Below are 13,057 nucleotides of genomic sequence, written 5' to 3' on the forward strand. Positions count from 1 at the left end.
TGTAGATTTGAACTAATTTCTCCAAGGGATCAAAATAGAGAAAAATGTAGCCAATCCAGGATGATGCCCTAGGAAAGAACTGAGTGGTGGAGGTTATGGTAGACAAAGAATAGTGGGGGCATAAGGCAGAGGGAGAGTAATAAATTATCATTGGGTAAAGGAATTTCAGAATTCATAAACTTGGAAGAACAGTTGTGAGTAATGGCAAGATCAAAGGTATGACTACATTTATTTGAAGTAGAATGGAGGAATCCATCATGAAAGTTAAGCAGATTAAAAACAAGAAAGTTAGGGTATTTGTGGAATATCAAAATATGTTTGTTAAAGTCTCCTGATATGAAGGCAAGAGATGGAGCAGTCAGAAGACTGTGAAACACAGTGAATTCCTTGGAGAAGGAAGGAAGATACATGTATTATCATGCAAAACATTTCCATATTATTCATTTTTATAAGAGAATAATCTTATAAAACCAAAACTCCAAATCATATACCCAAATAAACAAGTAATAAATCATGTTTTCATCTGCAGTTATGCTCTAGCAGTTTTCTTTGGAGGTGGATAGCATTCTTTTTCATAAGTCCCTCAGAATTGTCCTGGATCTATTACATTTGATCATTCCACAATATTTCAGTTGCTATGTATGGTGTTCTTCTAGTTCTGCTTATTTCACTCTGCATCAGTTCACATAGGTCTTTCTTGTTCTTTCTGAAATCATGCTGTTCATCATTCCTCATAGCACAATAGTATTCCATCACCATCATATACCACAGTTTGTTCAGCCATTCCTCAATTGAAAAGAAGTCCAAGTTCCAACAATTTTCAATAGAAAACAGCCACCAGAATCCAGATTCGATGATAAGTTTGATGTGTGAACCTTAGAACAAGAGAGGTTGCTGAGTGATGGTTGGTAGAGGGAAAGTCTGGAAGTGTCACTAGGACCAAAAAGAATTCCAACTCACCCACTATGGCCAGTGAGGTGAGAGATTTGTGTACAAAACTGGAAGGAGTACTGGAGGTCACAGTGTTATCCATCAGGAGGGAGTTCGTCTCAGTGAAAGTTAGAAGACAGAAGGAGTAAGAAAGGAAAAGGCTTAGGATGTAAGCAAGTTTGGTGATTATGGATCAGGCATTCCAGAGAACACAGTTGAAGGGATGGGAAAATCTCAAGTAGGAAAATCTCAAGTAGGCCATTTAATGGATAAAGTTGAGGGAGATGGGGGAAGCAGACAGTTATGGATGGTGAATATGATTTGTACTAAAGCAGCTAGAAGTTTAGAATCACTGGAGTGGCAGTATAAGTAGTTATGCTAACCATTTAGGAATGAGTCCAAGCAGAGTATCAGAAACTGGAGGGAGGTTCACTGAGGATGAGCAATTAGACTTTCAAGGTCTAGCCTCATAGAAGGTTGGTAGTATTGTATCACATTAGATCTAAGAGACCCAGTGCAACACAGACAGATGTAGGCAAAGGTATGGCCTGGACAAGTTCAATCAGGAGGCAAGAATTGGCAATTCAAGGTGGATAGGGCTTTGGAAAAGGCTTCTGGAACAAAGAAAAGGTCTCTGGAGCAAAAATACCAGAGAACTGGATCCAGACTTACACAAGGATCTCTGGGAAGGATTTGGCAGGGAGACAAAGACCAGGAAGCAAGTGGCCTCAATCTGGGACTAAAGCAGGGATCCTGGGAAGTATCTGGAGCAATTAGTATTCAATAGCATAATCCTTTACAAATGATGTTAAATGTGACTTTCAGGTTTCTGATTTTAAATCTACATTTATATGGCTTTTTGAGAGAAAATCATAGTCAGGATTTTAATTTTTAATGGAAAATCAAGTTAATATGGGTTACCACATTTAGACCCTTGTGAGGAATTGAGAGTCTAAAAGCCACTTACTAGTGAACATATATATGTATACTGAATAAAAGGTCATACAATAATAAAGTTCCTAAACATATTCAGGAGCTACATAGTGTATGGCCCATGTTGGGGTTTTTCATGCTCTCTGTTGAACAAAAACTCTTTAAGGAATGTCTTTATTTTAATAAAGACTAACAAGCATGTAACTTGCCTGGAGTGTAGTCATCATCATCAATCTGGGTTGAATTGCCAGCCAAGCTCCAGAGTAGCTAATGTACTCTTGCTCCCCCACCCGCCTGCTCCCAATCTTGTTTTTTGCTTTTGATTTGTAAACATCCAGCCCTATGTGCATCATTAATTCCCATCTGTGATACCTTATTATGCTTCATGCTGCTCCTCTTAGATGGTGCCAGGGTAAAATAAAAACACCAGCCTGGTCACTGTCATTGTCCCGTATGCACAATTTTGCAGAGTGTGTGGTAAATAGCAATTGTATCCTTAAATCTTTGGATATACAGCAATTTATTTAAAAGCGAATGAAAGGGAGCAGCAACCAGAGCAAAGATAAATGTTACAATATCCTTGAAAAAATTAAATGAGGCAAGAAGATAGAATTGAGATCTTCTTGGACCCTTTAAGAATCATCCACAAATATGGCTAGTCAGGCAATTTTTTATCAACCTTTTTGTAGGATAGTATATATTTGCATAGCATTAGTCCATCAAGTTAGGTGATTTTTTTCTAAAGTTTAATTTTTTCTTCAATTATAAGCAGATGATATATGCTTTTGAATACGTAAAATAGATGGATTAGATAACCATTCCATATTGAGTTTGGTTATAGTCATGTATAGAAGTTCCCAAACATTTTCCGAAAAAATTAAATTCTCAGCTATTCAGGGTCCACACGTGCTTTTTGTTTTGTTTTAATTTTATTGCTAGAATTTATTTCCAGGTATTTCAATCCCTTCCTTCCTCTCCCTGAACCATAGAAGGCATCCTCTAGCAAACAGATGTGTATATATAGATTATATCTATCATGTTTCGATTTTTCAGTTCATTCTCTGGATGTAAACATTCACATTTCTATAAATATTAAATCTATAGCTGTTTGTTCCCTTGGTTCTACTTGTTTCACTCTTTATTATGTCATGTAGTTCTTTCCAAGTTTGTTTGTTTTTTTAATTAATCTGCTCATCATTTCTTACAGCTCAGTAGTATTATATCACAACCATATCCCACAGTTTGGCCATTCCCAAGTTGATAGACATGCCCTCAATTTTCAGTTCTTTGCCACCACTAAGAAAACTGCTATAAATATTTTGGGACACATACGTTCTTTTCCTGATCTCCTTGGGAAACAGACCCAGCAATCATATTGCTCTGTGGCTAAGGGTATATATGCAGTTTTATAACTCTCTGGGAGTAATTCCAAATTGTTCTCCAAAATGGTTGGATCATTTCAGTTCTACTGGCAGTGTATTGGTGTCCCCATTTTTCCACATCCCCTCCCACATTTGTCATTTTTGCCCATTTGATGGGAGTGAGATGAATCTTCAGAGGTGTTTTGGTTTGCATTTCTCTGCCCAGTCGTGAGTTAGAACATTTCTTTCATATACCTATATATGGCTTCATATTTCATCTGAAGACATTATATTTTTTGTCCATTTGTCAATTGGTTCATGTTAATATAAATTTGACAAAGTTCCCTATATAGTTTAGAAATGAGACTTCTATCAAAGAGACTATGAAAATATTTTCCCAATTTTTTGCTTTCCTTCTAATCTTCACAGCATTTGTTTTATTTGTATAAAACCTTTTCAATTTAACATTCAAAATGATCTGTTTTAAATCTCACAGTGCCCTCCATTGCTTATTTACTCATAAATTCTTTTCCTATCCATAAATCTGATTGGTAATATGTTCCCTCCTCTTCTAATTTGCTTATGATAGCTCCTTTTATGTCTAGATGATGTCTAGATGTCTAGATGATTTTGATCATATCTTAATGAATGATGTAATGGTCTATACCTAATTTCTGCCATACTACTTTCTAGTCATCCCAACAATTTTTACCAGTTATTTCTTATCCCAATTACCTGCATCAATACTTTTGTCAGATACAAAGTTGCTATGATCTTTTAGTACTGTTCTGTTCCAATGATCTACCTTTCTATTTCTTAGCCAGTACCAGATAGTTTTGATAATTACTGCTTTATAATACAGTTTAAAATTCAGTCCTGGTAGTCCTCCTTCCTTTACATTTTTTTCATTTAAGTCTTTTGATACTCTTGACTTTTGTTCTTTCAAATGAATTTTGTTATTTTTTCTAGTGCAACAAGATAATTTTTTGGTAATTGATTGGACCTGCTAAATTTTGAGACCAAAAAACTAGAACTTAGAATAAAATCAATACCTGAATTTATGTACTATTTGTGAATAAACACTTAAAAGAAATAAAAAACAAACTCAAAGTTAACAAAGCTTAATTCTAGACCCAGTACAATCCCAAAAGACATAGTCTTACATGACAGCATAAAAAGATGCTAATTGTTTAAGCTGCTAAGCAAGAGGTTTGACCTTTTGTTTAACAAGTGTCATGTATGAGCCACATTTATAACTCACCTCCTAATATTAATCTTTTTTCCCCATTTTTAAAGTTTGGATTTTTTTTTTGTTTGTCTGTTTTAATCGTGATTCTTATACTATTTAAACAAAAATTTTGAGAAGCAGTATAGCATAGTGGATGGAGAACCAGCGCAATCAGGAAGTTCAGGGTTAAGGTCTTATCTCTGACACATACTGATTGTGTGACCCTTGACACTTAACAGCTTGATGTCCCTGACCAGAGGTGTGAGACATAAGGCCCACAGCACTATGGAGTGTGACTCCAAACCAGATTAAAATGTAATTGGAGAATACTTAATCAAAAAAAAAACATAGATAAGATTATATTTTAAAGCTAAGTTAATATATGTGGCCTGCAGGGGTCCATATGTATAGATTAGTGGCCCCCATTACATGAATGAAATCAATTTAAATAAAAAGCCAATTCTACTTTGGAGTAGCTCTAATTGTTAGGACGTTATTCTTTACAGTAAGTCTAAAATTGTCCCCTTTTTGCATCTAGAGCCCATTGCTCTTTGTTTTCCCTTTAAACTTTTACCTTCTGTCTTTTTATCAGTTCTGAGATAAAAGAGTGGCAAGAGTTAAGCAATAGAGTTAAGTGACTTGTCCAGGGGCACACAGCTAGGATGTGTCTGTGGCCAGGTGTGAACTCAGGACATCCCATCACTAAGTCTGGCACTCTACTGTGCTACCTAGTTGCCCCTTTTTTCCTTGTTTCTCTTAACCCTACCACCACCACCCCCGCTTCCACCCCCATTGCTCTTTGTTCTACATGTTGGAACCAGACAGAACAAGTTCTTTTCATCGAAACTTGGCAGTACTCCACGTACCTAAAAAGACAGCTATTTTTTTCCCCAGAGTCTTCTCCATGCTAAACATCCCAAATTTCTTAAGTCATTCTTAATATGAATTTTCCCTTCTTCACCACCCTGGTTATTCTCCTCTGGGTGACAATAACTTGATTAATATGGCTCCAAGAACTGAACATAATACTTCACTTGTGAAGTACAGTTGTCCCTCACTGTACCACACTTCCCTTATCACAGCTTTACTGTATCACAAGATTTTAAAAAATATATATCTAATTCTGTGTCACAGTTTTCATTATATTGTGGGATTTTGTGGATGAATACTGTACTGTATCCAATGGAAATGTAATATACCATTACTGCTTGCACAAGTTTGCCAACATAAAATTGTGCATGCACACAATTGGCTGAAGGAATGAAAGGTGACCAATCACAGCATTCTGTATCCTGAGTGCCAAATGACTCAATGACTGTTAGCATTGGTCTGTTTGCTCACCCACACTGTTCCCTACATTCAGCATCTCTTGGCCACTTCACATCTCTTGTCCACTTCACATCAACATCTGATTGCTGCGCATAGTGTTACTCTGGTGTTGTGTTTTTGTGAAGTTTTCATAAAAGTTTGAACTTATTTGGAGTCCTATGCCACCTAAATATTCTGCACCTTCTAAGGCTTCTGGCAATGAACCCAAGGGCCAGAGAAAGATGCTTACCATCAAAGAATAATAAAATAAATATAACACCACTACTTCATGGATTTTCACCTATTGAGGGGTCTCTGGAATGTAACTCCTGCAGTAGGTGAGGGATCACTGTATTGGATCCACTAGAACAGAATACAACAGGACTCCCATATTCCTGGAAGCTGTGCTTCTTTTAATAGAGACTAAGACAGCATTTACTTTCTTGGTGGCCATATCACACTGTTGATTCATACTATGAATCATAATGAACTTCCTGTCCACTAAAACCCCTGGGTATTTTTTCCGATAAACTGCTGTCTAACCATATTTCTTTCAGTTTTAATTGTGAAGTCTGTTTTTTGAACCTAACTTTAATACTTTATACTTATCCCTTTTGTAGAGTAAAGGAATATGGTTATTTATTTATTTCAACACAATTTTCTAGCCTATCAAACTTTTTGGATCTTAGTGATTTCATTGTGTTAATTTTCCCAGCTTTCTATCATACATAGATTTGGTAAGCATGCTAGCTATATCTTTTTCCCAGGTTAGAAATGAAAATATTAAAATCACCAGACTAAAGACACATCATTAGAGCACTGTACTGGAAACCTCTGGCTAAGCTGACATGCAAACATTAATGATTCTTGAGTCCAATCATTCAGTCAATTTTGAATTCATATAATTATAATCTTGTATTCCCTACATCTCTTAATCTTTACACAAAAATAGCATGAGATGTTTTTCTTGGATGCTTCTATTAAATAAGGGAATAATTGTTTTTCAGGTACCTACTATGTACCAGGCACTCTGCTAAACACTTTAAAAATATTATCTCATTTGATCCTCACAATTATCTTGAGGGAAATAGATGCTATTATTAGTCCCATTTTACTGTTGTGGAATCTGAAACAGAAGTTAAGTGACTTGCTCAGGATCATATAGATAGTGACCAAGGCCAAACTTTACCTCATCTTCGTAACTCCAGGCCCAATTCCCCATTAGTCCTGTCCAAAAAAGAAAGAAATGAGAGTGGTCTGCGACCTGTTCTTGTTAGAGCCATGCTGGTTCCTTGCAATCATCACTTCTTTTTCTAGATAGTGATTAAACTTTTCTTTAATAATCTGTTATAGAGTTTTCCCAAGAATCAGTCAAGCTCACTGCTATCTTTTATCTCTTCTGCTTTAGACCTTTGCTTTTTCCCAGTTTTGTGTGCTCTTTATTCCATTCTCTCCAGTTTTTCAAATGTCAATTGACAATGGCTAACTAATCACATCTGCCATTTATTTCAGTCTCTGAGGATTACACCCAAAAGGAATTTGCAGAAGATATTTTGAGTATATATATTCAGTTCCAGAATTTTTGAAAACCCTGCACAATAATGTTTCACACAAAGGGACTGTCCTAACAGATAAGAAAAAATTGATTATTGATGTAGGAGTCACATCAGAATCAGCTGTCTTTGTGCAATCAGACCACGAATTAGTTATAACAAAGGCTGTGTTCCACATTGGTTGAGAAAACAAATGAAAAATGAGAATATACTACATATAGTTGCAACAGCATTTGCCTTACATCTCCATATAAACCACTGATACTGAAAAATGAGAAATGGAGAAAAACAAAGTTATTGCCCTTCATGATTACCATTTTCTGATATAAAGTAATGACACAGTTAGGCCACAAGAGCCCAGGCACCTCGTTGGCCAACAAATTCATACCCCTTCAGTGAGCAGAGAGTGTGGCAAAAGATGATGAGCAGTATCACCTCATGAAACAGTTAGAAGCCATTGGAAGTGAAGAGGGCAGAAAACTTGGCAGCTTAGCCACATCCTCAAGAGAATTTGTAGATAAAAGTGGGGAAAGGGCAGTATATAGATGTTGAATATAATAGCTGAATCTTTGATTCAGCAACACCCACTACTAAATCCCCTAGAATTGTCCTGGATCAGGGAGAAGCTGGGTAGCTCAGTGGATTGAGAGCCAAGCCTAGAGACAGGAGGTCCGGCCTCAAACACTTCCCAGCTGTGTGACCCTGAGCAAGTCACTTAACCCCCATTGCCTAGCCCTTACCACTCTTCTGCCTTTTGGTTCCAAGACAGAAAGTAAGGGCTTTAATAATAATTAAAAAAAAAAAGAATTGTCCTGGATCATTGTTACTATGTATAATGTAATCCTGGTTCTGCTTATTTCAGTCTGCATCAGTTCACATAGATCTTTTCAGATCCCTTTGAAATCATCCTATTCAATAAACAGGTCTTCTGCCATATTTTTTTTAATCTCTTTGGGATACAGACCTAGTAGTGGGTGTTGCTGAATCAAAGATTATTCTAAATAGGGCATATGGAGTAGAAATGGAACTTAAGAGATGAGATTGTCAACACTAAAAGTGGATGGACCGGACTCAGAATATAGAGAGAAACAAATCTATAGCAGCACAAATCTTGAAAGCATTGAAAGGTTGTTTTTTATACACCATCACAGAGAGAGAGAGGTGGTTTTTTAATTATGGATAATATTACTGCAAAAAAACATTTTAACTGAGAAGATATCAGTAACAACTTTCCTATATTCCTACTTTTCATCATTAACAAAACCTTCAGGGAAATGATCTGCACATGTATTGAGAATATATTTAATGAAAATAGGAGAAGAAACTAATAGACTTTTAAAATTTTTTTATAACATCACACATCATTACAGTTAGAGACAACTAAAAGTTGCAGAAAAAATATTCCCTGTGTGTTTGTCACTTACTGATTATTAAAAAGTATTTGACTTAGTAGAATAAAAAGAATAGCCTTACTAATGCATTGCTGGTGGAGTTATGAATTGATCCAACCATTCTGGAGGGCAATTTGGAATTATGAACGGCTTTAAAAGAATGCCTACACTTTGATCCAACCATACCACTGCTGGGTTTGTACCCCAAAAAATAGGGAAAAATACTTGTGCAAAAATATTTATTACTGTGCTGGAAAGTGAGGAGATGCCCATTGATTGGGGAATGGCTGAACAAACTGTGGTATCTGATGGTGATAGACATACTATTGTACTGAAAGGAATGATGAGCTGGAGGAATTCCATGTGAACTGGAATGACCTCCAGAAATTGATGCAGTGAAAGGAGCAGAACCAGGAGAATATTGTACACAGAGACTGATACATTGTGGCACAATAAAATGTAACAGTTTTTTCTACTAGTAGCAATGCAGTGATCCCCAGGACAACAACGACAGACCTATGAGAAAGAATGCTGTCCACATCCAGAGAAAGAACTGTAAGGGGCAGCTGGGTGGCTCAGTGGATTGAGAGCCAGGCCCAGAGGCAGGAGGTCCTGTGTTCAAATGTGACCTCAGACACTTCCTAGCCGTGTGACCCTGGGCAAGTCCCTTAACCCCCATTGCCTAGCCCTTACCACTCTTCTGCCTTAGAACCAAAACCCAGTTTTGATTCTAAGATGGAAGGTAAGGGTTAAAAAAAAAACTGTGAGAGTAGAAACACAAAAGGAAAACATGATTCATCATGTGGTTTGAAGGAGACATGATTGGGTTGGCTTTAAAAGAACACTCTTTTACAGATATGAATAATATGGGAAAAGGTTTTAAACAATGATGCATGTATAACCCAGTGGAATGGCTTGTTAGCTCCAGGAGGAGGGGAGGGAAAGATCATGAATCTTGTAACCACGGAAAAATAAATAAATAAATTTAAATTAAAGAAAAAGAATTGCCTTAAAGTTATCTTCTTATACGGAAAAGCTAGTTGTAGACTTTTCACATGGGTCATATCAATGTTTGTGAGGAGAAATTTAATACATAAGTTTTAACCTGATTATGATTGTCCTTCAGTAGCATATGATATATCTATTTGTCAAGGGTACAAATAGTTCCTCAAAAAATCTTGCCTTTGATATAAAATTTAAAACCAAAATGTGCCCCCTTCTATCCCTCCTTATTGGAGTTCCACATAGTGGGAGCAATATTATGCCTACTCACTGCCTAATTTCTTTAAGATTCCTTTAGGAAAAAAACATGCTGTGGTCTACAGCTAATGTATCTTGCAGTTGTGAAAGAGAAGCATTTTTATGTGAAAAAAATTATTTACTGAAAAAGAAAGAAGTAGTCTCCAAGAAAAAAGAATTAATATAACCCTCTGGTGTTATAAGTTGTGCTTATAATTGCTGTACCTATAGTATCGTTGCAACTCAGATACTAAATAAACTTTATACAGTGGCATTTTTATGCAAGAGACTAGGCAATTTATATTTACTAATCTGTGTGCACAGTGTAACGTCCCAAGAGAATGTGAGCTCCTTGAAAGTAGAAATTGTTTCTTTAAATTTGTATTCCCAGTGCCAACTACAGTGCCTCACAGTGCCTCACATATTGGTACATAGTAAATGCTTGCAGATTGATTTGATTGAATTATTAACGCCTTCCTTGAACTTCCATGTATACCCTTTCTCCCCAGAGGAGAGAGTTTCTCCATGAAAAAAAAAATAAATCTTTTTATATGATATTCTTATGATATTTTTCTAGTATTTGGGTGTTTGTTTTATTCTAATCCCTACAGATTTATTTGGCATTCTTGAATAGTGTTTTTATTTTTTTTAACTGTAGCACAGTTTAGTCTGTACTAATTTAATTTGATTCAGTAAAAGAAAGGGGCAAAGACAAGACTTCATTTTTTTAGAGTTTTGTTACACTTCAAAGAGCCATTTCATTGGTATGGATTCCCCAATGTGAACTATAACTACTCAGAACTTTAGCATTTTAGGTCTTTGTGAATTGCTATGGCCAAAAAAAAATTTCTATCCCAAGTCTACTCTAACAATAATCCTGTGAATTCTGACTGCTCTCCTAGGGCCCTCAAGAACTGAGACTCCTCAGTACAATTAGGTATTAAAAATAAGACCTTAAAAAGGGCAAGTCTGCATGATGTAACAATATAAATGACTGGCCTTATAGGAAAGAAGACCTGCATTTGAGTCCTCCATCTGACAGACTCTAGTTGTGGATGTCACCCTAGGCCAGTCAGCACCCTGGCAGCTCTAATGACTGGTAACCACAGAATTGCCCTTGTGCTTTAGGAAAAAGAATTTCCTCACCATAAGTATATGAGCTCTATAGCATAAATCACAGGTCTGGTAAAAAAAAAATGGAACTTTAGGAAGGAGTATTCCAAACAGGAACATTTTGGCCATTTGATCAGCTTGTACTACAAGGCTTCTAGAAGGTAAGCCCCACCACCACCACCACCTTTTCTTACAACCTATTTCTCTGACCTTTTCTGCCTACATTGCCAAGCAAGACTTGAAATTACTGTCATCTTTGCTAATACCCTTTGGAAACACAAAAACTGATAACTCTTTCTCTGTGGAAATATTGGTTGAGTAGATATCAGGCAGAACAAAAGTATTTATTATTTATGATGAGTATGTTTTATATACAGTTGAAGCTAGATTGATTTTCATTTTAGGATATGTTTACTACAATCATTTTTATTTGACCTCTTAAATTCTTTTTGTGGATTGAGCTATTTACCTAGCATATTTGTAGATTTTAAGCAATTGTTTGTTTGTTTTGGCTCCCTAATCACTGTTTTCAAAGTAAACCAACCAAAAACTTTACCTATAAGAAATACATTTTTATTGTCCCTCTCTCCTCTTCTTTCTCAGAGATTACCTAAACAAATTGAAGAACGGAATGAAAAACTAAAGGCAGAGATGTTAGGTAAGTGCATTCTTTCTCTCTAGGTGAGCTGTTATTCTGAGGGAATAGCTATTTATAGTAAATTCAGTATAGTTACTATAATAGTAACTTGGAGGCACTTTACTCTTATTTTACTTCAAGGAAAAGATTTTCTGGTGGGTCTCACACAAACTACAAATAAATGAAATCCTATCTTGTTATGAAAATTACCATAGATTAGGTATGACAAGTGCTATGATTTGCTACTAGTCTAAACATGAGGGAAAAGTGCCCCATTTGGGAACCCAGGACCATGGCAGAGTACTATCTCTGTCTCTGGGCACATTTTTTTGAGTCAGCTAAATACTGGAAGGCCTTTTAGATAGCTGTAAAGAAAATCTGACTGACTCCATTGTCGGTGCTAGGTGGAATCAAAATTTCCATCTGTCTTGGCAATAGAAATCCTCAAAGAAAAGTACTGTTTTCCTCTTAGCAGATTTTTGCAGGTGTCAGATATCAATGGTGTCTGTCTTTCAGTCTAAATTCTCTTGGTTGCTTTCATCTGCTACTTAACTCTCAAATGATTTAAAGGCTATGGCTAGGAATATGATTTCATATTTATTGTCAAATATCAAACTTTTTCAGCAGACAGATTTTTTAAAATAAATATAGAAATCATTAAAGTGTTGCTTCTAAATGTGCTACCATAAATTGCAAAGGGAAGGGAAGGCAAATCATTTTCTACATTGGCTCTTAGCACAAGTGATCCCTGAGGTATTTTTCTCCTGTTTTATAGCTGAACTGATCAAGATAAATGTGCTTTGAGATCCTTCAGAGGTGAAAAATTAGTCTTGGCCCAAGATAGTATTATTTCCTTAAGTGCAGTTTCTTTGTCAGCTTTTTTAAGTCTCCTACCCATTTCTTTAGTGTTGATGCTCAAGGGAGTGACAGCTATGGCTGGAGAACTGGCAGTAATTATATTGAGTATAAACTACAAAACCTTCTGCTGTTTGTTATTGGAAAATATAAAATTGTTTCATTATATTTCCTTTTTGTTAGAAACAGAGGCCATTTACTTCACCCTTCCCCCGTGAGAAGAAAGTCCTCATGGAAATTGTTAATGGGCTTTACCGTCTCTGTCATTTATCAGTATAGTACATTAAGGCTCAGAAAGATTCCCCAGGATAACAGTTAATTCCCTGCTAATCAGAGAAAATGATTGTAATAGCTTCCAATTTTGGAAGAGGAATGGGTAGTAAGAATTCTTTCTTTAGCTAGGTTATATTTTGATTTTTAGTTTTTGTGCTAGGTTGAAAATGTCTGAAAGCAAAAAAAGGATCATTTATGGCCTTCCTCCTCCCAACACTGGTATTTCTTCCTTGATG

The 13,057-nt window shown here is 36.1% G+C and overlaps 1 protein-coding gene across 1 annotated transcript in view; it reads left to right on the forward strand.

The window, feature by feature from the left end:
* The window catches only part of TTC1 (tetratricopeptide repeat domain 1), a 59,473-nt gene that overhangs the window by 33,019 nt on the left and 13,397 nt on the right, over window positions 1-13,057 (forward strand). Inside the window, exon 7 of the mRNA XM_001379827.3 lies at window positions 11,660-11,714. Coding sequence (XP_001379864.2) covers window positions 11,660-11,714 — 55 coding nt within the window. The remainder of the gene's footprint in view (window positions 1-11,659; window positions 11,715-13,057) is intronic.

Source organism: Monodelphis domestica, chromosome 1 (genome assembly GCF_027887165.1).
Source record: "Monodelphis domestica isolate mMonDom1 chromosome 1, mMonDom1.pri, whole genome shotgun sequence".
In the NCBI taxonomy this organism is placed as follows: Eukaryota; Metazoa; Chordata; class Mammalia; order Didelphimorphia; family Didelphidae; genus Monodelphis; species Monodelphis domestica.